Source organism: Mycosarcoma maydis, chromosome 1 (assembly GCF_000328475.2).
Source record: "Mycosarcoma maydis chromosome 1, whole genome shotgun sequence".
In the NCBI taxonomy this organism is placed as follows: Eukaryota; Fungi; Basidiomycota; class Ustilaginomycetes; order Ustilaginales; genus Mycosarcoma; species Mycosarcoma maydis.
Window position 1 is genome coordinate 609,230 of NC_026478.1, and position 27,724 is coordinate 636,953.

General features: G+C 55.4%; 9 protein-coding genes across 9 annotated transcripts; 4 read left to right on the forward strand and 5 right to left on the reverse strand.

Annotated features, from left to right (window-relative positions):
• Positions 1-316: 316 nt before the first annotated feature.
• UMAG_11426 (Rag GTPase GTR1) lies at positions 317-1,507 on the forward strand (the record flags this gene model as incomplete). Its single annotated transcript, XM_011388452.1, has 1 exon — positions 317-1,507. One exon carries the CDS (start codon positions 317-319, stop codon positions 1,505-1,507), a length of 1,191 nt encoding a protein of 396 aa, XP_011386754.1.
• A 141-nt stretch (positions 1,508-1,648) lies between these two features.
• On the reverse strand, positions 1,649-3,328 carry UMAG_00233 (uncharacterized protein; the record flags this gene model as incomplete). The annotated part of the gene is made up of 1 exon (XM_011387861.1): positions 1,649-3,328. The coding sequence occupies one exon, from the start codon at positions 3,326-3,328 to the stop codon at positions 1,649-1,651; it is 1,680 nt and encodes a 559-aa protein (XP_011386163.1).
• A 628-nt stretch (positions 3,329-3,956) lies between these two features.
• On the forward strand, positions 3,957-4,934 carry UMAG_11427 (uncharacterized protein; the record flags this gene model as incomplete). Its single annotated transcript, XM_011388453.1, has 1 exon — positions 3,957-4,934. One exon carries the CDS (start codon positions 3,957-3,959, stop codon positions 4,932-4,934), a length of 978 nt encoding a protein of 325 aa, XP_011386755.1.
• A 509-nt stretch (positions 4,935-5,443) lies between these two features.
• UMAG_00235 (putative exo-beta-1,3-glucanase (I/II), major isoform) lies at positions 5,444-6,943 on the reverse strand (the record flags this gene model as incomplete). Its single annotated transcript, XM_011387862.1, has 2 exons — positions 5,444-6,583; positions 6,698-6,943. 2 exons carry the CDS (start codon positions 6,941-6,943, stop codon positions 5,444-5,446), a joined length of 1,386 nt encoding a protein of 461 aa, XP_011386164.1.
• Positions 6,944-8,849: 1,906 nt separating this feature from the next.
• On the reverse strand, positions 8,850-9,221 carry UMAG_00236 (uncharacterized protein; the record flags this gene model as incomplete). Its single annotated transcript, XM_011387863.1, has 1 exon — positions 8,850-9,221. The coding sequence occupies one exon, from the start codon at positions 9,219-9,221 to the stop codon at positions 8,850-8,852; it is 372 nt and encodes a 123-aa protein (XP_011386165.1).
• A 1,173-nt stretch (positions 9,222-10,394) lies between these two features.
• Positions 10,395-13,679, forward strand: UMAG_11428 (putative nonsense-mediated mRNA decay protein, ATP-dependent RNA helicase; the record flags this gene model as incomplete). Its single annotated transcript, XM_011388454.1, has 1 exon — positions 10,395-13,679. One exon carries the CDS (start codon positions 10,395-10,397, stop codon positions 13,677-13,679), a length of 3,285 nt encoding a protein of 1,094 aa, XP_011386756.1.
• A 2,621-nt stretch (positions 13,680-16,300) lies between these two features.
• On the forward strand, positions 16,301-20,779 carry UMAG_00238 (uncharacterized protein; the record flags this gene model as incomplete). Its single annotated transcript, XM_011387864.1, has 1 exon — positions 16,301-20,779. One exon carries the CDS (start codon positions 16,301-16,303, stop codon positions 20,777-20,779), a length of 4,479 nt encoding a protein of 1,492 aa, XP_011386166.1.
• A 700-nt stretch (positions 20,780-21,479) lies between these two features.
• Positions 21,480-26,456, reverse strand: UMAG_00239 (uncharacterized protein; the record flags this gene model as incomplete). Its single annotated transcript, XM_011387865.1, has 1 exon — positions 21,480-26,456. The coding sequence occupies one exon, from the start codon at positions 26,454-26,456 to the stop codon at positions 21,480-21,482; it is 4,977 nt and encodes a 1,658-aa protein (XP_011386167.1).
• Positions 26,457-27,414: 958 nt separating this feature from the next.
• On the reverse strand, positions 27,415-27,675 carry UMAG_11429 (uncharacterized protein; the record flags this gene model as incomplete). Its single annotated transcript, XM_011388455.1, has 1 exon — positions 27,415-27,675. A coding segment is annotated over one exon (261 nt), but the record flags the coding sequence as incomplete, so codon positions are not given.
• Between the last annotated feature and the right edge of the window lie 49 nt (positions 27,676-27,724).

Sequence of the window (27,724 nt, forward strand, 5' to 3'; positions counted from 1 at the left end):
CTTCCGAAAACGATCCAAGCCAAAATCAAAGAAGAACGACAAGAACCAGAAGAAAAACGAAAATTCGCCGTCCAGTTTGCCGCGGCGAGGCAATTGTGAATGCTCGCTTAGTCATGCTGGCTAATCGAGACGCGTAAAGTGGTGCTCCACATGCAAGCAGGATGTGAGTGAGCCTTGATACTCATAACTGCCACTTACTCTGCACCGTCTGCATACACAGCCATCGTTGTCCTCAAGCGCGAGGCTCCATTTGCCGGTCTGCATCTCGTCTCTGTCCCGCAACGCTCATGACCGACTCCACACCTGGACTGGCAAGATGAAGCGCAAAGTGCTGCTTATGGGCCAATCCGGCTGCGGGAAAACGTCGATGCGTTCGCTCATCTTCTCCTCCTACCGAGCGGCCGACACACGGCGACTCGGCTCCACACTCGACGTTGAACATTCACATGTGCGCTTCCTCGGAAACCTCGTGCTCAACCTGTGGGATTGTGGCGGTCAGCAGTCATACATGGACTCGTACCTCGACAAACAACGTTCGCAGGTGTTTTCTACCGTCGGCGTGCTCATCTACGTCTTCGACCTCGTCGCCGCCGCAGAGGGAGGAGACGAAGATCAAACCGAATGGGAACGTGATCTGCGCTACTACAAGGACTGTGTCTCGGCGCTGTACCAGTACAGCCCGGATGCGCAGGTGTTCTGCCTGTTGCACAAGATGGATCTCATCGACAAGTCTAGGAGGGCAGCAGTATATTCTCACCGTGTCAAGCAGTTGAGGCGCAAGAGCAAGGAGGTAGCACATGCAGCAGGTAGCAAAGCCGACGGTTTCAGGGTGCAATGCTTTGCCACAAGCATCTGGGACGAAAGCTTGTACCGCGCTTGGAGCCGAATTGTGCAGACCCAGATTCCGGCGCTGAGCGTGCTCGAGAGGCATCTGCAGCTGTTTGTCGATACGTGCTCGGCGAGCGAAGTGGTCGTGTTTGAACGTACCACCTTTCTCGTCATCGCCAAAGCGTTTGGAACGTCCACCAAAGAAGCGCTATCCTCTTCGTTTGAAAAGGCTCGGCTTGGTGCCAGCTCAGGCTTCAGCTACGACGAGGACGAAGAAGGCATGGAAGGCTTCCGCGATACCCAAGGTAAATTACCCAACACCTCACTAGGTTCCGGCTTCTTCCACGCATCCGACTCGGCCTTCTCCTCCTCCTCGTCGTCCACCTCGAAACCCACCTCGACAGCGTTGGACCCGGAACGCTTCGAAAAGGTCTCGGAACTCATCAAGAACTTCAAGCTCTCCTGCCAGAAGCTGCCCGCTAAAACGTCGCAATCCGAGTTCCAGGCGATGGAACTCAGAACATCCACCTTTTCGGCTTACATCGACAGTCTCACCTCGAATACGTACATCATGATCCTCATCGCCGACCCCGCCATCCATCTCGCAAGCGTCAAACTCAACGTCCAGCTCGCTAGAGATCATTTTGAACGTCTGCAGGCAATCAACCTGCATCCATAGTCAGCATGCTTTCGAAATCCGTCATTGCATTCAGCTCAACTCAGCTCAGCTCTCTGGTCGCGCACAGAGATCGAGCGCACAAGAATGTGACTTTGGTTGGGTGTGGTACGGGTGCAGGTGTTGAGGCGCTTACGACTCGCGCTAGAGGATGTGCAGCTTGGAGGATGATGCTGCCGCTGGGCTGGATGGCGGACCGGTTGAAGACTTGTGTGTGTTCTTGGGCGGAGCTTTTCGTCGTGGCGGTCGGGTGTTCGGTTTGGCTGTGTCGACGTGCGCGAGTGGTTCGGCAACATGGGCGCTGGTAGAAGCACTGGTATCGCGGTTCTTGGTAGCAGTCTTGCAAGTCGCTGCTTTCCGCGTCGCGACGTGCGCCGCTTGAGCACGGCTTGGTGTAGCAGCGCCGTCGGCGTCGACCGCCCGCTTACCTGTCCGTTTTTTACGTGTCTCCTTCCTGCTCGACTTGTCTTTCTCTGCTTCTTGCAGCTTGGCTTGCTCCTCGGAAGCAGGAGCGACCGCCTTTGCCTTGTCCTTCTTGTCCCTCTTGTCTTTTGTGTCTTTCGTGTCCTTCTTGTCCAACTTGTCCTTCGTGTCCTTCTTGTCCTTTGTACTTGTCTTGGCTCTGACCTTGTCCTCGGCACCGACAGCAGCAACGCTAGGTCCACCTGTGACACCAACACCTGCGCTTCGCGCCGCCGTCACGATTGTTGGCTTGTCAGCAGCTTTCTGCATCTTGTCGGCGTATCTGGTTGACGCGTCCGACTGCGCCATTTTTTGCTCGCGCAAATGCAGCAATAGCGGGGTCACTTTTCCTGCGAGCCGTCTTGCCTCGGTTTCTTTTTCCTTGCCCTTGGAATCGAGCAGCGAGGCGAGCAGCTCGCCTTCAGACCGTTGGACTTGGTCATCAGCCTTGCTAAGCCGTTCGAGGAAGCATTGGTAGTCGGCATCCTTGTCGATTGTGCCTTGCTGGGCGTCGAGTTTGGCGGCTCGAGGTCCGCCACGTGTGCCAGTGCGAGGAGTGGAGACAACCACTTTTTGGTAAGGAGCGAACTCGACAATCGCGATCGACTCGTTGCCTCTGCTGTCGCGGAAAATGTGGCCGTCGAAAGCCTTGTAGAATTGGACAAGCATTTGCGCATCCAGGAAGCGCACGTATGCGCGTGCGTGTTTGTTTTGCTTGTTCGTGTCGGTCTTGAGCTTACCCGCAACGAATTGCTTGTAGTCGACCGTGGGTGTGGGGCTGGTCGAAGCTGATGAGGTCGCAGCCGAGCGTGAATCCGAAGTGTGAGCCTCAGACGTTTCTGCGCCTGGTTGTGCTGGTGCAGACGACGTCTGTGCTGTCGTGGTGAGTGCTTGACAATCGGCTGAATCACGAATCCATGGCGAGACAGCTTTCCAAAACACGTGTGCAGGCAGGTTTGGTGGCAATCGTCGGATGACCACCTTGCTCTTGAACTGCGGTGTAGCCTTTGTCTGACGAGGAGGCTGCACCTTCGCTTTCGCTTTCGGCGCCTCTTTTGTGGCTTGTTTCGTCGACTGCTTGGCGCCAGCCTGCGAAGGCGGTGCTAGAGTCGGAGGCTTCGAACGTCGACCTTGCGTAGTGGACGCAACTGGTCCAGACTTGTCTTGAGCAGCAGCAGCGACGTTTGGAGCGTTTCGAGCTCGAGCCTGTGCAGCAGCGCGCTCCTTGTTTTGCTGCGCCTTGGCACGGTTGCTGAGCGCCCTGTCGTTTTGTTGCGCCTTGTGCGTTTGCTGAGCCTTGACCTTGGAAGCAGAAGCAGAAGCATCCGCGATGGCAGGCGAGCCTCTTTGTGACTGCGACATGGTCGCACTCGTATGCGATGGCAAAGTAGATTGATTTGAAACAAGAGCGGGGGAAGACGCACCGAGATCAATCACGAATGGAGCAAATCGTGAATCGTGCGTGATTTGTGATTGACGAGGGTGACAGACGCGAGACCTTCACGCTTGGTGCTTGCCCAGGGTCCAAACTCAGTCACAACTCACAACTCACAACTCACCTGTGACTGTGACTGTGACTGTGACTGTGACTGTGACTGTGACTGTGGATTTGTATGTGTTAGGTTTGTAATTCGCGTTTGGCGCTGATACAACCCAACGCAGAGACTCGCAGCTTTTGACTGGTGACTGGTGACTGTGACTGGACTGCTGCCTGAAATTCGTGATTCGTGATTGTAATTTACAGTACATTTTCACGATTTAGATTTTTGTTGCGGTTCATGTTGCTAAGCACAGCGTTCCGAGTTCCGGAGCAGCTTGACTGGTGTGGAGGGAGCGCACACGTTGGACATTTTTGGCTTCTTTGTCTCTGACCATCATCGCATCGCATCGCTTCTCATCTCATCCGACTTTTCTGGTGGCAGCATTTGGCGATTATCGCGCTCTCGAATCTGATTACCAGCTGAAACGCTGCAGCTGAACCACCCGCAGGATGGCGCGCAAAAGTACACGAGCAGCCAACAAGTGCGACGAGCACAAACCTGTATGCAAACCCGCGCGCATCACCGAGACATCAGCGTCTTTGTCAACAACGGCGCATCAATCCGAAGCAGGTGGCATCACAGATACGAGCGCAAACGCTAGCACGGCGAGACATGAAGTACTGCTAGCCGAACAACCGATGCCGCAAACGACGCCTGCGTCCACGAACGCCGAGCTCACTGCATCCGAAGCTGTACCCCAAGCCGAGCCGTCAACGTGTGCATCCACCGGGAAGCCGACCATGGAAGAACGACAGGCGAGGCTGTCTGCTCTGCGATCCAAGATGTCTGCCTCGTCACGAGCGAACCGCCGCGAGATTCTGGACGAACAATCGCGCGCACGCACGCTTTCGCAAGCAGGTGCATCTACGTCTTCACGCAAGCTAGCCAAGGCGCACAGGCTGCTTGAAGAGCGAGACATGCTTGAATGCGGGATCGACATTGAACGTCAGCGCAACCTGAACTATTCGGTCCAAGACAGTGAGGCGTGGGATTTGAAATTAGAGCAAAAACACAGGAAAAAAGATGCAGGACTGATCGATTTCGTAGATGCTGCCGAACGCGCATATCAGCGACAGGTGAATGCGCTCAAGCCGCACACATCCAGAAGCACGACTCAGAAAGACCAGCATGCAGTGCATGCGAGCAGCCCTGCTACCGGCACGCTCGTCCGAAACCAATCCACACCAATCGATGAGCTCCAGTACGGATCTCATGTCCCTACAGACGATGCCGTCGATCGAGTCATCACGCATCTCAACCACGAAAAACAGCTCATCCGAAATCGAAGCCGCGCCAGAAACAACGACGATTCCGATATCAACTACATCAACGATTCCAATCGTCACTTTAACAAAAAACTCAAACGCTTCTATGATAAGCAAACCCAAGAGATCAGGGAAAATCTTGAACGAGGTACCGCTCTCTAAGTCGCACACCACAGCACCACAGCACCACAACGCATCAGGCATCAGGCATCAGGCATCAGGCATCAGGCATCAGCTATCGCCGTCTCTTCCGGCTCGTGCAACGCAACCCAAGATGGAAACACCCCGAATCGCTTCACTGTACCTTGGCAGCGCGTTCGACAGAGCTATCCTCGCCGTGGTAGCGCAAAAGCACTGTGACACAGCGACCAACAGCAGCAGTCTCACAAGGCCGACTGCAGAGCAAAGACGATTTCCGATTGACTCCACCGCGGCTTACAAAAGCTGTGAGGCTCGCACGATAGAACTTCGACGTGACACGGCGATCGACAGCAACAGTCTCACAAGGCCGACTGCAGAGCAGAGATGATTTCCGATTGACTCGACCGTGGCTTACAAAAGCTGCGAAGCTCGCACGATAGAAATTCGACGGGCCAGTCTGCTACTTGGACAGCCCGAGCATGGCGTCCCGATGTTTTACGGACCCAGACTCGGATCTTCCAAGCACATGATCAGCACCGAGCATTGGGTCTCGAGTCGAGGTTGTATGTGATCCAGCCATTCCTCAGACCACGCTGATAGTCCCAATCGGCAGCCTGCTCCGTCTTCCACGTCCAAAACACCCAACCCGACGCACGCTCATACACCGAGATCTGCGTCTCAAACATGCGCCTCAGAGTGTTCTTGTAGGCGTCAGAAAAGTTGGAGCCGTCTCCGGTCTTGTCAGAACAGCTGCCGACATAGTAGCTGCCCGGGTAGCTGCCGTCGTACCGAGCGCCCACCCCCCTGCCGTTCAGATACTTGGCACAGTCGGTAGGCGCATTGGTCCACTCGCCTTCAATGGTCCACAGGTTCTTATCCGACGACGCAAGTCCGTTGGCCATACCGCAAAACGTGTTCAGACGATCATTTTCGTTCCTAGCCACCTCGGCGGGCGAAAAGACCTGGTAGATGTGCGTGTCGAGCAACACCTGCTGGAACTGTTGCGGCTGCATAAAGCCGTTCCAGTAGGACAGCGTCTGAAAAGCGTCGTGAATCATAATAGCAGCATTGCCAAACCTGGATCGCGCAGCACCATAGCCATTGTAGTAGTAATTTTTCGTGTAGTCGAGAATGTTGCCTCCAACAAAGCCTGCTGGCTCATTAAGAAGCTGGATCGAGGTGACAGTGCCGTCGTACTGGGCGTAGCGAGCGGCAATCGTACCAATCACCGCAGCAGCACGGTTGGCGTTGTTGGCGTCGTTGGGCCAATTGACGCTACCCTTGCGACCAGAGTTGTCGAATCCGTTCTGAGAACCCGGTGCGCCATGCAGGTCAATAATCACCTTGAGCCCATGGTTTCGGGACCATTGGATCGCTCGCTCCAGGTAGTCAGCCTGGTTTGAGCGCACATACGGCTCGCCGGCCGACGTGTCGAAAGCCCAGTAGCCAATGGGGATGCGGACATGGTTGAGACCAGCCGCTGCGATCTGAGCAAAGTCAGACTCAGTGTAAAAGGTGGCCCAGTGGTTCTGCAGTCGGTTGTATGCGTTGCTAGCGTACTGGCCAAATGTCCACTCGTCAATGACGCGCGAGTCGCCCGTGTTGTCGAACAAGCTCGGAGTGATCCACGGCTCGGCAACCAGCCACCCACCAATGTTGACCCCTCGCACCTGTGGATCCGAAAGCAGATTGGTCAAATTCAAAGGCAAATGAGAGGCTGAAAAGTCAACGATCCGATGTACATACGGCCTGTGCCACCTGGTATGCCGACTACATCAACTCACCTTCTGACTTCCATAAGCAAATCCGGGGTTCTGACGCGGCTCGAAAATGATGCGAGCGTCGTCGAGCAGTTGGCCGCGCTCGTCGAGCAAAGAATCGTAAAGCTTTCCGGAGGTGTCAGCGCGAATCACAGGACCAGTGTCATTGCCAGGAGGTACAAAGGCGCCGATCGGAGAGGCTGTAGTGCGCTGCGACAAGAGTGCGATGGCCGACGCCAAAGCTGGTAGCAAAGTGTGCTTGAGCAACATGTTAGTTAGCCAGAGCTGTGCGATACGCTCAGAGCTGGGAAGAGTAGAAGCTGATATTCAAACACCTGACTCGCAGGACGGCAAGAAAGGGGTATGGGCCTCGTGTATGTGCGTGTGCAAGAGAGAGAGGGGGGGAGAGAGAGACTGGGACACGAGATTTGGTGGCGACAGTGGTGGGGAGGTTATGAATCTGGAAAAGTCGATGAACAACTGGAAGCTGTCTGAGGAGAAGAGCAGAGGATGGCTGGTTATATGGGGGCGAGATGAGGAGCCCTTTCTAATCAAGCGATTACTAAATCAGGAACAACGACAGGAGAGGACAAAGGATGGTGTGTGAGAGAAAGGAGAGGCGCACTGCCGTTTTGGATCGGGTCGAACGGCAAAGTGCGGGGGACGTTGATGGGGAGGTCAAGAGTAGAGGAAGGAGCAAGAAGGGTATGGATCATGGCCAAGGACAAAGAAACACCTTGACGGTCATGAGCGAGCAGGAAGCAGCCGACGGATGTTGGTATAGACGAGCTGTGCACTAATCAACTAATCACAGGCGAGCTTCAAGCCGATTAATTTGTCGAGGCGAAGGGGGGGACAACGTCGACAGGAGCGCTAGCAACCGAGCTAGGTGTCGAGTGACTGAGGCGAGCAGCACAATGACATGACAACCGGTCCTGTACGTTGCGTTACATAGAAGGTGCGGCTGAATTCTTGGCTCTGGTAAGTAAGAAGGCGATGACGAGCCAGCGTTCAACGCTGTGTGTGGGAGGGTAAGGTAGAAGCTACAAGGCGGTGTTGGATTTGGACATAACTTACGAAAAGTGCCCGCCGGAGAGTCGGAGTTTGGTCGAGGTGCATTCGTGATTCGTGATTTGACAGTGCTTGGTCAGTCCAGCCTGACTCGGGACTGCGACGTCAGAAGCAAGTAAATGTTGACAGTTGTACGCCCACCAAGAATCTTACCGGCATGAAAGGACGCTAAAGGCTTGTGGTTGTCCAGTTAAGGGGTCCAAAGCGCTTTGCTGTCTGGTTGCAAGATCGGCTAAGCTAGCTTGAATCCGTCGGGCGGGGGAACCAGGCCAAGAGGAAGTGGGTCAGCGCGCTGGGGAATCGAATGGCCATCGTGAACGTCTAGGCGAGCTCAACGCCCGGGCGAGAGATGGCCAGATTGAGTAACATCAAGTTGCCAAGCTCTGGTGGGTAGAATCTTAGCGTAGCAGTCGATGGCGAGGTCACATGTGAAGCGCAATGTCACAGCAGAGCCGGACGCCGGCAAGAGGAATCGAGCATCAGCAAAGCGCAGCTGCAAGCACGGCATGATTCAAGATTCTGGATTGCTGCGGCCAGACGTCAGCCGGACGCGCGCTGTTGGCTTAGCGAGATGCATATAACCACCTACGGCTAGGTGCAGAGGCCGTCACCAAGATGCGACCTGAACGCAGCCGTGAGCTAACGCAGCAAGCCATCTATCCGTCAGCGCGGTGAACAAGCTTTGATCGTTGTAAAGGCAACCACATTCACGGTTCCTCTCAACATAACTGCAAAGAAACACAACAGAGATGGCACGGAGAGCGCATAGCCAAGACAGGACGAGGTATGGTCTAGCTTGACTGTCAGCTCGGCTCGCCAGGGTCCATCCATACACGATACGTTTCTCATCCGCGCTGCTCGATCAGCCCGACCGGTGAACCAAAAAAGAAAAAGAAAAAAAAAATGAGAGAGTGGCGAGGAGGTTGGAATAAATTAATAATCCTGTACAGTACGTACAGTACGCCACCGTATTATTGTAAGAAAGGAGCATTCATTTCGCGCTTACCATAACTCGCAGTTAATCGTGAATGGAATTTTGGGCGCTGTTGGATTGACAGACGATTCGTGATTCGTGTGATTCACGATTCGCCGTTCGTTTCGTAGTTTATGCGAGGAGGCCAAAGTTGTGCAGTTCGCCACTCGCCACTCGCCACTCGTGACTCGTGACTCGGATCGTGTCAAATAGGATTCGGCTCCACGCTCCATACTGGGCAGCAGCAGTAGCCGCTGTTAGCGTTCCCCACATTGACCTTGGCCATGCACATGGACGGCATTCTCCTTGTTGTTCACCAACGTCGACAAGCATTTTCGCTTTAGGCTCAGCACGCACCGTCTGTGTTCGAATGACACCGTCTCTTGCGACGGGCCAAGCGGCCTCGAGCGTGTTGCTGGTAGCGAGTCTCGCAAAGTAGCGCAAATCGACGCAACACTCTGTGCCAAAGCAGAATGAAGACAAAGTTGGAAAGCGACCACTCATCTTGTGTCTCGTGTCCCGTAGCTGACAATCTTGCTTCGATGCTGGCAACATCGCAGGCACCAATCGATGAATCGACGAATCGTTGCACAGCCAACCATGAGCCTTCTTCCTTGGCAATCAGCCCCATGCATTATCGTCCTTGGCAATTGCCTTGCTTGGCGGGTGGTTGTCATTTCTCTGACTGGCCAATACTCTGCATCCAGCTTGCTTATTCCTCCAAAAGCTACAGTGCGCGATTTTGCCGTGTCCATGCGACACTGCGTGTGTACGCTTGACGACATGACATGTCTCATTATCGCATACTCGACTTGCTTAGGCATGCTCGGCTTGCTTGGCTGCACGTTCCACGTTGATCCACATTCTTTCTACTCTACAGTCGCACATTGCTTGACGCTTGCGGATCGCGGTTCAGATCGCCTCCAAATGCTACCGAGTAGCCCGTTGATCTGATCATCGATCATCGATGATCGTGTCGAAACTGGTGACGTTGCCGAGTGAGACACACACCTTTGTATCTTTGCTCCTAAAACCCACGCACGTGTGACACTCGGGTCACCCGCACGCCGCGTGCCGTGTGCCGTGACCGTACACGCAGAAACTGCATGAATCGCGAGTAATCGTGAATGAAATGGCGATTCGTAATTTTTGAGCACCCCAATTGTTAGACCCTTTCTAACGCTCAAGGGAATAATGATGTAGTGAACGTCTGTCACGCGTTCACATGTTCATGATTCGTGATTTACATTTTACGGCTTACATACGACTGACAGATCAAGATAAAGCTTACGGCTGATAACCCTCGGCCTGCTTAACCCTACAAAAATGCATACTCGTATTTTTCTTCCTGCATACCCTCTCCTCTCTCTACCTTGTCCACTGCCGCTACTTCATCTCGTCTGTCTCACTCCTACAAAGTGCTGATTTGACAGCAGGACGTGGCCTTCACAATCTTGCATTCCTCCCACATCCCACCTTCCACTCTTACCAACGCTAGAAACCTCTTGGCAGCATCACGACTGCAGACAAACGCCATCTCTGCATCGATCGTTGGATTCCAGCATTGCTCACAGCATCGTGACTTCTGCTCAAACTGCGCTTGAAATCGTTCCGCGTTCCGAATGCTCCCAATCTGACCTTGCTCTCGTTCTCGATCCTGACCGATTCTTTTCAGCCATGTCCGAGCTCTACCAGTTTGACCACTTTGACGGCGCTTCCAACTACGGTGCTACCAACTCGGAATACTCGTACACAGATTCCACTTCGCGCTCCCCCGAGCTTTCCAACCGCCAGAAACACTCCAAGCACGCCTCCAACTCGCACCGCAAGCATCTTGATTCGGATCTAGACCTCGACTCCATCAGTGACCTGCATATCACAGAGCGCGACCTCGACCCTTCTCGATCTCATCTCCACGCTCACCTTGCCCCGCACACCAAGGCCGATGTCCCCTCGGCTTCGAACCACTCCCATACGGCCCTTCACGCCGACTTGGCCTCTCTTTCCGAAGCCGGCATTTCAGACGAAGCAGATCCTGCGTTGCTGGAAAACCTCCCCGAACATGCTTGCGCATACTGTGGTATCTTCAACCCGGCATGCGTAGTCAAGTGTCTCACCTGCAACAAGTGGTTCTGCAACTCGCGCGGCTCCACTTCAGGCTCCCACATTGTCAATCACCTTGTACGCGCAAAGCACAAGGAGGTATGCCTCCACGCCGAATCGCCGCTCGGTGAGACCACCCCGGAATGCTACAACTGCGGCGCCAAGAACGTCTTTCTTCTCGGCTTTATCCCGGCCAAAAGCGAGACCGTTGTGGTGCTCCTCTGTCGTCAGCCTTGTGCTGCCATGTCGAATTCCAAAGACATTATCTGGGACACCACCCAATGGTCGCCGCTCATCGAGGACCGTTGCTTCCTCACCTGGCTCGTCAAGGTGCCCTCCGAACATGAGCAGCTGCGTGCACGCCCCGTCACCTTGCAACAGATCAACCGTCTCGAAGAGCTCTGGAAGGACAATGCCAGCGCTAGCCTTGACGATCTCGACAAGCCGGGCGTCGAGGAGGAACCTGACAGCGTCCTCCTCCGCTACGAGGATGCGTATCAGTACCAGAACATCTTTGGACCCTTGGTCAAGATGGAGGCCGATTACGACCGCAAGCTTAAAGAGTCGCAGACGCAGCAAGATCTCGTCATCCGTTGGGATCAGGGCCTCAACCAGAAAAAGATTGCTTGGATGATGCTTCCCAAGCTCGAGAGCGGCGAAGTGCGTCTCGCCGTCGGTGACGAACTCAAGCTCCGCTACCGAGGCGAGATGGCACCTCCTTGGGAAGGTGTCGGTCACGTCATCAAGATCCCTAACCACGTCTCGGACGAGGTGGCGCTCGAGCTCAACAGAGCCGATGGCGTCCCCGACCACTGCACCCACAATTTTTTCGCCGACTTTGTATGGAAAGCTACGTCGTTTGACCGCATGCAGAACGCCATGAAAACGTTTGCCGTTGACGAGCAGAGCCTCAGTGCCTACATCTACCACAAGCTGCTCGGACACGAGATCGACAATGCTACGCTGCGAACCACCATGCCGAAACGCTTCAGTGCGCCTGGCCTGCCCGAACTCAACCACAGCCAAGTTAACGCCGTCAAGAGCGTCCTCCAGAAACCGCTCAGTCTGATCCAAGGTCCCCCCGGTACCGGAAAGACTGTCACCTCTGCTACGATCGTCTACCAACTAAGCAAGATGAATCCCGGTCCCGTTCTGGTCTGTGCACCCTCCAACGTTGCCGTCGATCAGCTCACCGAAAAAATTCATCTGACCGGTCTCAAGGTGGTGCGTCTCACCGCCAAGAGTCGAGAGGCGCTCGACGGCCCCATCAGCTTCCTCACACTTCATGAGCAGGTAGCCAACAACGACACCAACATCGAGCTGCAGAAGCTTATTCAGCTCAAGAACGAGCAGGGCGAACTTAGCAGCAGTGACGAGCGCAAATACAAGGCGCTCACGCGTGCCTGCGAAAAAGAGATCCTCAGCACTGCCGACGTCATCTGTTGCACCTGCGTCGGATGCGGCGACCCTCGTCTGTCCAAAATCAAATTTCGCACCGTGCTGGTCGACGAGGCTACGCAGGCAGCTGAACCAGAGTGCATGATTCCACTGGTGATGGGTTGCAAGCAGGTCGTGTTTGTCGGAGACCATCTTCAGCTTGGCCCCGTCATCATGAACAAGAAGGTGGCTCGCGCTGGCGCCAGCCAGAGTCTGTTTGAGCGTCTCATCATGCTCGGTAACCGACCGATTCGACTGCAGGTGCAGTATCGCATGCATCCTTGTCTATCCGAATTCCCTTCCAACATGTTCTACGAAGGCACGCTGCAGAACGGTGTCACGGCGCCCGAACGTCTGCGCAAGGACGTTGACTTTCCCTGGCCCGTGCCTTCGCTTCCCATGCTCTTCTTCCAAAACCTAGGTCAAGAGGAGATCTCGAGCAGCGGTACCTCGTTCTTGAATCGCACCGAGGCAGCCAACGTGGAAAAGATCGTTACGCGCTTCTTCAAGGCTGGTGTCAAGCCGTCGCAGATCGGCATCGTGACGCCGTACGAGGGCCAGCGAAGCTACATTGTGAATCACATGCAGCTGCACGGCTCGCTCAAAAAGGAGCTCTACAAGGATGTCGAAGTGGCCAGCGTGGATGCGTTCCAAGGCCGAGAAAAGGATTACATTATCCTGAGCTGCGTGCGTAGCAACGAGCACCAAGGCATCGGATTCTTGAGCGATCCACGACGACTCAATGTGGCGCTTACGCGTGCTCGATTCGGTCTCGTGATCTTGGGTAATCCCAAGGTGCTCAACAAGCATCCTCTGTGGCACTATCTGCTGGTGCATTACAAGGAAAAGGGATGTCTGGTCGAGGGAGTGCTCTCGAACCTGCAGCCGAGTATGATGCAATTCCCCAAACCACGACGACCTCTGCAAAAGCCAGGCGATCTTATGGCACGGCATCGCCACGATATGGTCGGAGTCGATGGCTATGGTGCGTCGCGCGGCGGCCGCTTCGCCGATGCAGGTGGTAAGGGAGGGGCGAATCAGCCGGGCTTCTTCCGCACGCACGATGCCATGTCGTACATCCCGAGTGACGCGCAGAGTGTAACGAGTCTGGGCACGCAAGCGACGTATCCGTCGGCGCACCTGTCGGTGAGCGGCTTGCATGGCGCATATGCTAGCAGCATCGTGAGCCAAGACGTGGATACCGAGAGCTTGGCGGGCAGCACCGCACCACCGGTCAGTATCACGTACAGCCAGAGCGACCGTCTGCACCGTCGGCTGAGCCTGAGCAGCATGAGCGGCGCTTCGGACGCGACGAGCATCGACAACTACAAGGGCGACGGCAGCTACGTGGGAGCGCATGACGATGATGCAGGCTCGACGTTCTCGGCTGCCATCTCTCAGTCTTCATTTACGACGTTTTGAAGTACATTCACCCTGCTAATGCAGCAGATCAAGCTATTCGCTTGGACAAACCGACTCTTGCATGCCCGAGCTGTGGTTCCCGCTTGTCTTTCAAGGTGGTCAGAGCGTAGAAGCAGCCGAACAATTCGCATGTTGCAGACAATGGAAAGCGTCACTTGACCGAGCCAAGCCGGTTGACAAGTTCATTACTACCTTGGCATCCTCTCTGGCTAAATATCCGCATCTTCTGTACATCGTCGTCTCCTCATCAGTCGGGCACATCTCTGCTCGCTCATTTCGGAGTCCAGGCTTGCTGTGCTTTGACACACGATTGTGGTCCATTCTTGCACCTTTCTTTTGTTGTTGTACGATGGGTAGTCAGTGACCCCATCGACATTGCCCGTGTTTGGTGTCTCGACATGCGTGCATGGCATTTGGATCTTGGTGGTTCCGCGCTGCAATTCGATCTGGACATTGCAAAAGCACGGCTTGGCTGCCTTTAGATTCCCTCCCACTTTTGTGATTCAAACATAATGGTGGCATCTGCTACGCCTGCAATACCAATGCGATTCGTGATTCGTGATCCGTGGTTCACGTTTGTTGTGTTTTTTTTCGCTTGGATGAGCATTTACGGATCGTGAATCGTGGATCGTGGATCGTAGATCGTAGATCTCAACCAAAAATGTGGGACTCAAGTGAAACTAGCCGTCTGAAACCACAAATCACAAATCGAGCTAAAACCAAAGCCATAGAGCCAGAGCCAGAGCCAGAGCCAGAGGCACACTGAGATAGCGCGGGCGTTTGACAGGTGCTGCAGAGGTAAAAATTGGAATCCCGTCGGCGCACCGTCCAAACATCCGGACACCCATCCACATCTGCACTCACGATTCACGCCTGAGTCCCTGAACTGTGACTGATATTTTACGCAGCTGTGAATCTGTGTAGAAAACCAAACAGCAGACAAGCAGACGGCAAGTCACCGCTTCGTACGTACTTATTTTTTTTATTTTTTTTGATGGTCCAGACCTCTGGTGCAGTGGCTTGGGCTTCGCGCTCACCGCTGGTTATAAGCAAAACGTGAGACTCATGACTCGTGACTGTGACTTTCGGAATTGGTCCAAGCCAGGAAGCCAGGGGCTACCTGCCATGTCTCACTTTGGGTCCGTGTTGCGTGTCGCCGCCTCCCTTTCCCCATCAAGCGAGCCATTCTCGCTTTGACAACGTAGGGAGCATTCGGTACAGAACAAGCGCAAAGGTCGGCAACCCGTTGACGATTCACGATTCACGATTCACTATTCACTATTTACGATTCACAATTGTGAATATGGTTGCCATAGAGTCTACAACCTAGCTTCGTCAGCTTTGCACGCCCGCGTTTGTGCGTCTTGACTCGAGTGTACTGCCCTTGGCATAGTGTGGGTATTGGTGCAAGCAAGCAAGTTAAAGGGCCGACCTGAGCTCTGTCAACAGCGGCTGATAATGCCATCCCACACTACTGAATGCCTAACAACCGTGCGCTTGCTTATGGTAAGTTATATACGATGTGTAAGGTGCGTGCAGCAAGCGCGCGTTTTTGGGAGCGTGTATTGGACTACACGCTGTACAATCACGAATGCAGTGACGCTTCGCTTAAAAGCGATGTGCAGTTTAGACTTGTTTCTGTGAGAAAGATGGGCGTGACGGCCCTGTTTGCCATCTTTCTGTATCTCAGCCTCGCTTGTCCGACTCTTTCCGCTACGCCAGCGCTGCGCTGCTTCTTGATCTGCGACAGGCCTGGCTGGCGTCTTGCGCTCGACAATCACGAATCATGAATAGTATCTTGTGATCCGCAACTTGGACTCGCTTAGTAGAAACAGGGTTTTCTCTGCTTTCGTGTTTAGTGTGCAATCACGAATCATGCTAGGTCAATTGCCTTGTGAACTCACCCAACTGTGGTCACACGGGCGACTAGCAGCCACGAGCGCTTACCTGGTCTGAGCTGCCGCGTTCCCGCTGAGCAAGCTCTGACGGTCCAGTCCGCTCCTCGCTCGCCGAAACGCTTGTGTAATTTTGGCGTCAGTCACGAGTGCTGGCTCCTTCCATCACGTTCATCAACGGTTGTTCTTCATTCATCATCACCTTCGCCCCCACGCCATCATATCCACGAGCCCACACTCATTTGGCTCTGTTCAGCAACACCAACCAAGTCTACACTCACGCTTTCGCATCCCGCCTGTTGTCTTTGCCCTATACCCTACCGCTAGATCTCTTGTCGGTTGTCAAGCCGAATCGGTTCTTTTCGCCTCTCGTAGCGCCACCGCTCTCGTTCAAGTCCTCGGCGCAGACGAAACGAAAATAAAAACATGACATCCGGATTGCTAGCTACATACCATCAACAGTGACGACACTTCTTTACACGCCTTGTCAGCCATCCTTGCCTTGTCAGCCATCCTTGCCTGTTTGTGGTTCCACCACTTCGGCTTGCTTTGTTTCGCATCCAGGAACGATTCCCACCAACACTCTCTGTGCGCTTCCCCTGACCCCTACAACGTCATATTGCCTGCATCATCTTACTCTATCGGAACTTAGCCGTCTTGCAAAATTTGACTTCATTTGCGCCTCTGCAGGCGTGGGAATAATCAGAGTCAGATTCAACAATGGCCATGTTCTCGCAGTGGAAACGCAAACGCCACTATCCTATGGATGCTGGCCCCTCGGTGATTCCGATGAGCTCTTCTCAACCCGCCTCGCCCGTTTCGACGTTGTTTCCTCGCACCGACACGCCTCGATCCATACCACCCCAGTCCTTTCAAGGTCGCCCTACCGGCGTCAAGACGTTCGGCAAGGTTGTCATCGGCAAAGGCACGCGACGAAGACCAGCGACTCGTGAAGGCTCGCATGGCACCCCATCGCCCATGAGCTTTGCTGCTGGTCCTCGCAATTCGAGCAGAGGCACCAACGATCTTGAGTTTGGTGGAGGTGTCGTGCCAGACGATTCGCAATCGGATGCGGATCTATCCGATTCGTCCATGTCTCCCATCACGCCTCAAAACATAGCCAGTACCATCGGCAAGCAAAGCAGGCATAGCATCTCTTCAGTCATAAGTAGCGACCGTGCCACACCATTCTCACCCTCCAAAGTCACCCATCCTTCGTCTGACGATCTAAGTGCTCGTGTCCGCACCAATTCCATCGACTCGGATTCGGTCGGCAGCCTCAACGACTTTCGCACCTTGATCTCCTTCTCCTCGCCTCCTGACCTCCTCGATCGAGAAAGTCCTGCCTTGACCCCTTCCACCACCTTGTCCACCCCCGACGTTACCTCTACCGTGGCCGCTACCATCAACAAGTCTGCCCGTGTTCCGATCGCAGATCAACCTCAGCCGCTCCTTCCTGCATCCTCATTGGCAGCAGCCGAGCCAAATCTGCTCATATCTTCCTTCAAGATCAGCGCTACAGACAGCCTCGAAGCAGGAAGGAAACCGTACAAAAGGGTGCCACCCAACGTTGCCTCAATCGGTACGGACGAATCTCCGAACAACGGCGCCCGCCGTGGATCCACTCCCACTAGTGTTCCCGAATCTGTCTCCCAATGTGGCTCGTCCCAACTTCCGTGCGAAGAGTTCCAATCGCCAGGTCAGGCAAGATTTGCCCTGGACACGATGCGTGGTCACGAAGAAAGCACACAACGAGGCTCGCAAGTCGCAGCCACCTTTGGCCTTGGTATCAGCAGCGCTTCGGAGCAGACTCAGGCCGCCTCTTCATGTAGCAGCCGTGCCAATCACCCCTTTCCCTGTCGCAGCATCAGCACGCACCGCCACACCAAAACCACCAGCGACCTGTCTGCCAACAGCTCTGTGGACAGCTGGGGCCCTGCCTCGTTCGGTCACGACAGTCTTCGCATGTCGCTCGAGACAGATCGGCTCAACGAGCCAACAAAGACTGCCTCATCATCCTCGATCAAGACGCACAGGACCTACGTCAGCGACAGCGACCACAGCGCGACCACAGTAGAGACGAGCACTGACGTTCCCGACATCGACCCCTTGTCACCCATCAAGGAGCACACCGAGTCGCCAGATCCCACGCTTCATCAGCACACGTCACCTGTCATTGGTCTCAGCCGGTCGCCAACGGCGGCATTTTCCGAAGCTTGCGGATTCACCTCTTCGGTAGTGTCCGCTAGGTCTGACGAGATTCGTTCTGCATCGCACTCACAGCAATTTGCTCGCTCGCCGGACCATTTGGTCGGCCTAAATGAAATTCGGGAGGGTCAATGGGACAACCAACAGACTGCTTCCAACTCTTTCTTGCCAACTTCAGCCGATAGTATGAGTTCACCGAGTTGTGACGCTTCCACAAAAAGCGTGTCGCAATTGTCTGCCACAGGTGGACTGCTGCCCCCTCTGGAACTTGAAGACTCCGTTCAGAGGACGCATGCACGCAGTGCATCTAACGCTTCCTGGACCTATTCACGCAAATTCTCGTCCGAGCAGTACAGCACAACCGGCCCTCGCCGTGGCTCCGCTGATACAGCCTTTCAGGTCACCAACCATCGCTTGCTCCCAGAGACTTACACTGCTCCCCTGCCATCGCAGCCGTTTCCTCTGTCGACGTCCATCTCGGTACCGATGCTTCCAGCCGATTTTGCACGATCGAAACCTCAAGCATCAGAGCCAAACACTCCCAATCTAGCCTACGAAGCAGCGCTAGCCAAAGCGGTGGGCATGCAGAGGAAGCATCGACCCGCAGCATTGGCACTCAACCATGCAGCATTATCCGCGTTTGCCCCTAGCGGGTCCATAGAATACTCCTTCACGCTCGATAAGAACGGATGCTCCTTCGCATCACCCAGCAGTTTCGCCTTCAAAGGAATGGTCAGTCCTGGCAGAACGCGTGCTCCACCCCCCTCGGCTCCACCAGCCGAACCGCTGCCACCCATTCCCATCACCCCCTCACTCACGCCAAAGAGCCCAAGTGTTCGACAACGTACCGAATCGTGTGCCACTTCTGTCAGCAGCACGAAAACGTTTGGAGCCGACGCCAAGGATCCGCTCGCAACACCAACGCAAGTACATTCTTCGTCTTTCAGTGCAAAAGAGCAATCTCAGGATCATTCGCCACGTCTGGACCCGGCTTCAGCTGCTACTTTGGCGAACGCGATTTCTGGCGTACAGCCCCTGACCGCTTCTGAGAGCGCGAATCAGATTAGGGCTGCAACGCAGATCGAGACGGAATACCAAGGCCCTATCCAAAGCAGTTCGTCTGTTTTGCCACCAGCAGAGGAAGGCCCGTCCCGCCCGTCAACCGCCGTGTCGGCAGAGGAAAGCTCGGACAGCACAGCAACCTTGGAAGTGGCTCAAATAGTCACTCGAACTCCCATTCGGCCTGCGCGACTGTCAATGAGCAACAAGGGCAACGATCTGCAGGAGACAAGCAAGACGGCCGCACCTGCCGTTGTTGCCGCTGAGCATGCTGATGGACAGATTGCCTCGCCCATTATAAAATCGCGCCTTCTCAAAGGTACAGCGCTTGTCACTACAGCTAACGTCGACGCGGAAAAGTCTAGCTCGACTGAGGCATCGAGTCGAAAGGTCTCTGACAACACGCCACAGAAGCAGACTACTCAGTTCTTGCCGTCTTCGACGCAACGCACATCGTCTGTAGACAAGCCATCCCGCCCACCTCCGAGCGCATGGACTAGGCGCGGCGTTGGCCCGATTGCGCATACAGACACCTCGACTCGGAACGCCTCTGATGCGGGTCACGGCGGCGACGAGGAGCCTCGCGGCGGCGCAAGCAGCGTCGCCAGCTGTCACTCTACCATTTCGAACATTAGCGATCGTCGTATGGAAGTGCTGCAAGATAAGGAAGCGCTGCTTTCAGCGCTGAGCGAGTCTTCGCGCAAAGAATTCATGAAGCGCGCTCAGGGACGTTTCGCCGGAGCGTTCAGCGAAGTGTCGGCAGCATTCCGACAGCTGCAAGCAGACAAGTTGCTGTTGGAGCAGATTGTGCGCGAAAAGACACCGCTGGTGGGCGTTGGGACCAACCACGAAATGCTCAGCAGCTACCTTTCGGCGATGAATGCCAAAGTGGAGCAGAGCAACGCCGAGATTCGCAAGCTGCTGGATCTGCTCGAACAGCAACGAGAGGTTATGGATCAGATGATGGCCACGCACCAGTTGCAGAGGGACACGTACGAGGAAGATCTGAATCATATGCACACGGCGATGCAACAGGCACAGGTGGAAGCGGAAAATGGTCGAGCGGAGGTGGTCAAGCTGAACGAGGAGCTGACGAAAGCGCATGCGCAGCTGGTGCAGGCGAGCGCCGAGGCGATGCGTGCCAGGACGACGCTGGCGGAAGAGGGCAGGAAGAGGGAGAAAGTGGTAGTGCTGTTGAGGCAGGCGAAAGAGCGGTTGAGGGAGGTCGAGGCGGAGCAGCAGCAGCAGCAGCAGCAGCAACAGCAATGTGAGCGCGGACTCGGCCATGACGAGTTGGAGCACGTCGAACGACTCTCGGAAGATGACATGGGGCTGTCACGGCATTCAGCGTGCGCAGAAAGCGAGGCGGAACAACTACGACGGATGCTCGCCGAGCGTGATGCCGAGATCTCGGCCCTGCGCCTCTCGCACGCTGACTCGCTGATCAACTCGCCGCCTCTGCCACCGGCGTCGGGGTCGACTTCGGCGTCAGCGGAGCTTGATGCTTGCTATTCAGGCACGAGCCCAAGCCCGAGCCCGAGCTCAGAGCTCGAGCAGCTGCGTGAGCAGCTATGCTCGCAGCGCGAGCGCGAACGGCACATCCGGAGCGCGTACCTGTACGTGCGCGAAGAACTGCGCAAGGTGAATCTCGAGCGACGCCGCTCGTCGATGCACGGTTTAGTGTCACCCGCGAGCGCAGCTGCAGCTGGAGCTGCAGCCCGAGTGGATGGCTCGCCTTCGCCGCGCACGAGGGACGATACGGCGGTCAAGTTGAAGCGTCTGAGCTTGCCGATCGTCGCACGTGCGTCAGCCATCGCGCTGGCGAGTGCAGGTTACGCCGAGTCTGCATTTGCAGACCAGCAGGACGCAAGGAGCTCCAAACCAAGTTCGCCACCAAGCGCCTTTCGGCCACCGTCTAGTCAGTGGCCACAAGCCTGAGTCGGCGGCGGCGCTTGCGTTGGTTCCACCAGCGCTGTGTGCGCCGATCGCCTCTCTCTGACCTTACACGTGTACGGTGTGCTGTCATACAGTGCTGTCATACAGTGTGCTGTCATACAGTGTGCTGTCATACAGTGTCATACAGTGTGTTTCCGTGTACAGCCAAGAGTGTTGTCGTGTACAGTGTGCTGCCATGTACAGTGTGCCGTTTACAGTGTCATGTCGTGTGCGGTGTGTTGTCATACAGTGTGCTGCCGTGTACAGTCAGAGTGTTGTCATAAGTGTGCTGCCGTGTACAGTGTGTTGTCGTGTACAGTCTGTGAGTGTGCTGTCATAGAGTGTGGTGCCGTGTACAGTCACGAGTGTTGTCGTGCACAGTGTGCTGCCGTGTGTTGGCGAACGACGTACGTGCCCTGCACATTGATGCCTCTCTCTACACACTACACTCTACACTCTACACACTGCACACTGCACACTGCGTGTTGCACTAGCTTGCACGCGACGGGCGAGACTCTGTGCAGGTGGGTTGTGCGCGTGGCTCGGCATCAGGGAGCGAGACAGGCGAGCATGGCGACGAGAGGTGTGAGCAGGCGCGCCATGTCTGGTCGTGCGCGTCACACTCACGACTGCATACTCTGCGCACGTGCGCGTGCCAGCATTCGTGATTCATTCACGATTGCATGACGGTGCCGCCCACACATCAGATGCGCGCGTCCAGCTTACCAGTGCTCTCGACTCGCCGCGCAGCATCGTCCGCCAATGCCGACCCCTTCTGTTGTGCGCTCTTGGCCACCACATGCTCGCGCTTCTCCCGACTCGCCTCGATGCGCTCCCTCTGCTCACTCCTCTTCTTTTTCTTGGCAGCCAGCGTATCGCCAAGATGCAAATTATTCGCCAGCGCTTTCGCCTTTTCCGCAGGTCCATATCCAAACCCAAGATGCAGCTGCGCTCGATCCGTCTTGCTTGCTCCTCCTACACCACCCCCGCTCTGTTTATCCAAATGAATGTCGTCCGACGACAATCCACTATACATGAGGTACATCATCGATCCCCACTCCAGAATCTTCTGATTGAGCCAAGGCAGTGAAACCGGCTTATTGAGAAAGTCGTTGCATCCTGCCGCCAAAGCTTCCACTCGGTCCGAAGACAAGACCGAAGCCGTCAGCGCGACAATGATCACCGACGCGCGGAACGCGTTGATGCTGCCACTTGCACCGCGAATGTTGGTCGACACGCGGTCGGCAATGCCTAAACCACTCACCAACTCCGAACAAGATGCGTTAGACCCGCCGATCGTACTGCTCACTTTCGGTCCCGGCTGCTTTGACGGCAGCCGCTTGTCCCCTTCTGGCGCGCCCACATTGCCACATCCTGCAACAGCATGCTTCATCAACCCTTTGGCAGTCAACGTCCTCGAACCTCCGCTCAACGACGACGACGGCACTTCCATCCTCGACTCCGCTCCTGCAGGAGGCGTGTTTGGCAAAATTCCAATGTTGGCACTTCGCTCCAGCTTGCGAATCTCCTTGGTCGCTTCGATACCATCCATAACGGGAAGCTGGATGTCCATCAGAATCAGATGATAACCTCCGGTCTTCCATTTTTCCACCGCTTCGCGACCATTGTTGGCCACATCGTACTTGATCTTCTTCTTGCCCATAAACATGGACAGAATCCTTTGGTTGATTGGGTTGTCTTCCACGATGAGCACTTTGATGGGTGGCAACACAGCTTCACGCACAGGTGCCTTCTTGGGCCCGCGCCCGCGTCGCGCCGATGCAGTGAATCCCATACCCATCATGAAGCCCGACTGTGGCACGGCTGAAGGCTTGTTCTTCGAGTCCGATGGCGATGCCGTGACAGAAGCGTTGAGTGACTGGCGAGCTGCAACGCGGCTCGCACCAATTGCTGAGGTGCGTGCATTGGGCGACGCTATTGCCGAGTTTTTCGCCGATGCGACAGGCTGTCTTGGTCTTGCGCCAGACGATCGCGCGGCTTCGTCCACTTTGGCCGAATCAGAATCGACACCGCTGTTCGCCTTCTCAAGTCGTTCGCCTGTGGAACTTACTGCAACGTTTGCGTCGGTATGGCTGTCGGCTTGCTTGCCGCCATCACCTCTCTGCGATGATTCATGCGCCGCACTGACTTGGCCTTCCGCTCCGCCCTCACTGGAATCCTGGATCGGCGACGACAGGCTCGGAGCCAGCGGCGTCGTCATTGGTGGTCGAGAAGAATTGAGCACAGAGTGAATGCCTACCTGAGGTGCAAAGATGCTTCCAGTCGGATACTTGTTCGCGCCCGGGAGTGGCAGCTGCGTTACGCGCAAATCGCCATGCTCTGCAGCGATTCCTGACGCTGCCTGTTCCGTTAGGGTATGCAGATTGCTGGCACGTGATTGTTGCCCATCCGCGCCGCTGCCACGAATTGAGCCGCCAGTGGAATCGGTACTGCGATTCGACATGCGCCTATCTCGATGAGCGGACTCGGAGCGGTCGCTATGCTCCGACGAGACCTGATGGCTGCGTCGCAAAGAAGAGGCAGACACGCCTCGCGAAAGCGCTGGTTTCGAACCAGAGAGTGACGGCGTAGAAAGAGAGGCTTTGGGCTGAAAGAAAATTCCCGCAGGGCGGCCATCGGGACTCTGGATAACCATACCACTGGCAGCGCTTCCACCCATCTTTGCCGCTGTCTCGCTAAAGTATTCGAGCGCTTCGGCAGGCATTGGGCTAACGACGGGCTGAGACCGAGCTTGGTGAACGGATGCGGAGAGAGATGCTGTGCTAGCCGGCGCTGGGCCAGCGTGACTGCCTCTGTGTGTCAGAACAGCATCGGCAGGATTTGCGTTTGGCTTGCTGCCATTCTGGTGACGGGAAGCGGTCGATCTGCTGGTAGACTTGGTGGTGGATGCAGCGGTGGACGGCGCAGCTCCGGGCCCGGTTTCTTTGGTAATTGTCCTCACGCTGGTGCCTTTGAGCGCAGGCTCGCCGGTTGAGGGCATATTCTCATCGGCCAGGGGAATATCGGGCGTGGCGATCTGTTCAGCAGCTTTGAATGCATCCACGGGGCTCCAAGGTGTGGGTGGAGTGGTGTCAAAGTCAGCATCCGTAGACGCAGTCTCTCGTCGCGTCAGCGTCATGAATCCGTGATCATCCTGCTGTTGTGACGAGTCCGAGGTCCACCAAGACTTGGAGTGACTGACAAGAGGCGACAGAGGTGATGTTGCGATCGGAAGAAAAGGCAGCCGCACAACAGGTTTGTGCTGAGCGACATATAGCGCGGTCAAGATCCTTTTGGCTCCAGCGGGCTTCGGCAAGACCATGATCTCGGGTGGCGATGAGACACCACGGAAGCTGGCTGAGTCAATGATGGGCTGTACCGTATCTCTGACGAGGCGATACGACTTCATTGAGGTGAAGAAGATGATGGTTTGCGACACAGCTTCATCCATCGAGTCGAGCGATTCGGTGCCACTTTCAGAGTGCATGAGCGCCGAACCGAGTGAACCAAAGGAGCGCGGAGAGACAAGGTCGGGTTGCGAAGCCATGAGGCGATTGACTTGGGGACTCGACTTGGTTCTGTGGTCGAGTGTCGGCCGGGGCATCTTTTGATGGGTCGCTGCTGGGTTGTTCGGCGAGGACTTGGATCCCAAGGCGGATTTTAGCAGCGGTACAGCGGATCGGATGCGTAAGAGCTCCTTCTGCAAAGTGGCAATGTCATCGTCGATGATGACGAAATTGAACGGCACAACGCGTCTTCCGACTTGGTCGACCTGGGTTTGCGGGGTCAATTGGGCTTGGTCAGACACCTGGTGCGATGAGCCAGGTGTCTGGTCGGCGATGGGAGACTGATACGACGAATTGTCAAAAGTGACTGGAACGCCAATGACAGGATCCAGGACCGCCGTGTCGGCGGTGGATGCTGGCAGGCCATCTTGTCTGATCTGTGTGGCCGAGGTGGTTTTGTCAGAGGTAGAAGTCGAAACGGGATGGGCGCGCTGGTCTATATCGCTGGTGTAGCTGACCAGGGCAGGACGACCCGCGGTGAGGGCGACGGCGGTATGCGTCGACTTGCCAAAGATGTGGTCACTGCCTTCGAAGGAGGACTCGTCGACGCTGTCGGTGAGGACGGGCGCAACATCGCAGCCGAGACCGGACAAAAAGGTGAAGAGCTGGCGAGCAAAGACGCTTTGGGATGTAGAATAGAGAGCCACCTTGTTGCTTTGCAAGGTGGAAGCGAAATGGACGAGTTCGTCTTGATCGGGACCAGCAATGTGCTTCGAGGCCTTGTTGAGTGATGACTCAAATTCCGGCTCCTGAGACGCGGGCTGTTGAGCCTCGGCAAGTTGGCCAACTGGGACGCTGATGGAATGATCAATGACGGCGCGGTCAGGGATGCCGGGAAGAGGATTACCAGAGAGGAGAGTGGTGGACTGCTCTGTTGTGAGTCGAGCGCCGAATGCGTCGAGGAGTAGCGAAGCAGGGGTGCCTGAAATGGACGACATGAGGTCCTGAGTGGCGGCGCGAGTGCGTGGCAGGACAAGGCGGAGGCCGAGAGAGAGAATCATGAGCTTCATCTGGGGATCGAGGTCGATGGGTAGAACGCTGTCATCCTTGGGAGTCAAAGTGGAGGTGATGATGACGATGGACTGAACAGGAGCGTTGTGAAGCAAGCGAGAGATGCAGCTCATGAAGAGAAACGTCAAGGCAAGCCGATCGGCCCAGACGGTGCAGGAACCGAGCTTGTAGTGACGCTGATTGTTGGCTGGCGGCCCTTGAAGCTGCGGGTCAAGATCAAGAACAAGGTCGATGCCCTTTGCAGCAGCAAGACCGCTGACGACGTCGGCGACCTTTTGGAGCAACTGGAGGTAGTCAAACTGGGAAAAATCGACATTGTCTTCGGACTGGTTTGGAGCGGTCGACGAGTTGCGACGGGTTGTGGTGGCCTTGTCTGGCAAATCAAGCTGAGAAGCCTGAGTAGCGAGCCATTCGAGCGCCTTGCAAGCTTCGAAGAGAGCATTAAAGCTGGTGACAGGAACTTGGAGGGTGCTAGCACTGAGGCTTTCATCTGTGGATGCTGGGAAGGCATTGTCAGGAATCAAGGAGCGCAAGAGGTTGAGGGGCATCGAGGCGGCATTGCGAAACATGTCGGGTAGAAAGCCGGGGTACTGAGAGGTGGGAGGAGGTGCATCAGGCCTGTCGGAGGTGGTCGACTTGTTGGTGCCGTTGGAGGAGGAGCGATTCATGTTTTGAGGTTGAGGACTGAGTATGGGTAGCGAGGTGTTGGTAGGAGAGAGCTGCTCTTTGCGTTCATCTTCGAGAATGTTGAGAGTAGCGCTAAGCTGCACAGACAGTCTAGGCTGATCGAGACGTGGAATAGGGGAGGACTGAGGGTGCGTGGTTGCGTCGTGATTGGCTTGAGTGATGCGCTGCAAAATGTCGCGGTTGGCATCTTCTATGCTCTGCTGCGAGTGCTGGGGTAGCGATCGACGACCGTCGTTGAGTGGTTCTGACGGCCATTGGAAGGAGCTCTTTGAAGGTGAGCCTGTGCGTTGAAATGGCAAGGAGGAGGGATTGTTGGAATCGGATGAGGTAAAGGCGAGGTCCGACGATCCATTGGGAGTGCAAGTGGATGTGGTGGTCTGGTCAACAGGATGGCCATCGGTTCCATCGAACGGCATGTTGGCGTAGCGTGCGTTTGGTGTGAGCTAAAGGGAAGAGATGAGCCAGACGAAAGCTTCGTGTGCGAGGTTGAAGAGTGGCTTGATCAAAGTGAATCAAGAATGGTCAGACGGCGTGAGAGTCTGACTCATCTTTGTGTTGAGTGGGATGTATTCGAAGGAAGAAGCCGGAGCGCGTGGTGATGATGCAAGTGAATGTGGTGCGACGAGAACGGCTAGCTGGACATTGTCAGCATTTTCGTCCGTAGAGAGGATGATGGACAGAGGCACGAGGAGATCAGGTGTTGGTGATTGGACGTTGAGTGTGAGTCGTGAGTGTCAACTGACTGTACTGAGCCGTGTGGAGCGTTTTGTGAGTGGCGAAATGCAGTTACACCAACAGTCACGAGTCACCAGTCACGAGTCAGCCGTCATGAGTCTCGGCTTGGATGGGACTGCGCGTCGGTGAAATCATAACCTAAGTTGACTTATTCAAGATTTCACATGGCTGACTGATAATTGCCGCCGATCTACGATTGCATTCGTGTTTGCATTTGGTGATTTCGCGATATTCGAGATTCACGATTTGCGTTTCAGACTGGATGGCTTTGGTAGCGCGTGTGTTGGTATGTTGGATCGGGACGCCATCGCCCCGATTGATACATTCCGCGCCAACGATTCGACGATACGATTCGACGATGGGCACACGTTGGTAGTTGATCTCGTGTCTGGCTTGATGCTTTTACGTCGCGAATCGAGGCAAGCTCATGTTGGGCGGATGAGGTGACACGCCTAGGCGCACACAGAGAGAGCGTCCTCGGCCGGTGGGTCAAGGTGTTTAAAATTGAAAGGAGGAATGCTGTACAAATACACGACCAGATTCGAGAGGAAAAAATCAGGTTGGTCGGAAGCGTCGTCGTCAACCAGGCCACCAGAGATGCTGGTGAGTGGGCCAAACAGAGACATGGCAGGGCGAGATCTACTGCCAGCCGTAGCGGATGGTCTTGCCGCCAAACAGCGCTCTTGCTTGAGGAGCGTCCGAGTGCGAGTCGAGACCTCCCGAGGTGGCTTTGGGTGTGATCTGGTCAAGCTTGTCTCCGAGCTTGAGTGCAGTCCACTTGATCACCCTTGGATCGGCTCGTAGTCGGTCGTTGAGAAACTTTAGGACGGGTGCGTTGGTGTCAAAGTGCATCATCCAGTAGTCTCCTGTGCTGTGATACTGCTGATGTCGACGTGCTCGCTGTGGAAGTCGTCGTGACCCCCAGTATGAACTCCTCGTACTGCACCTC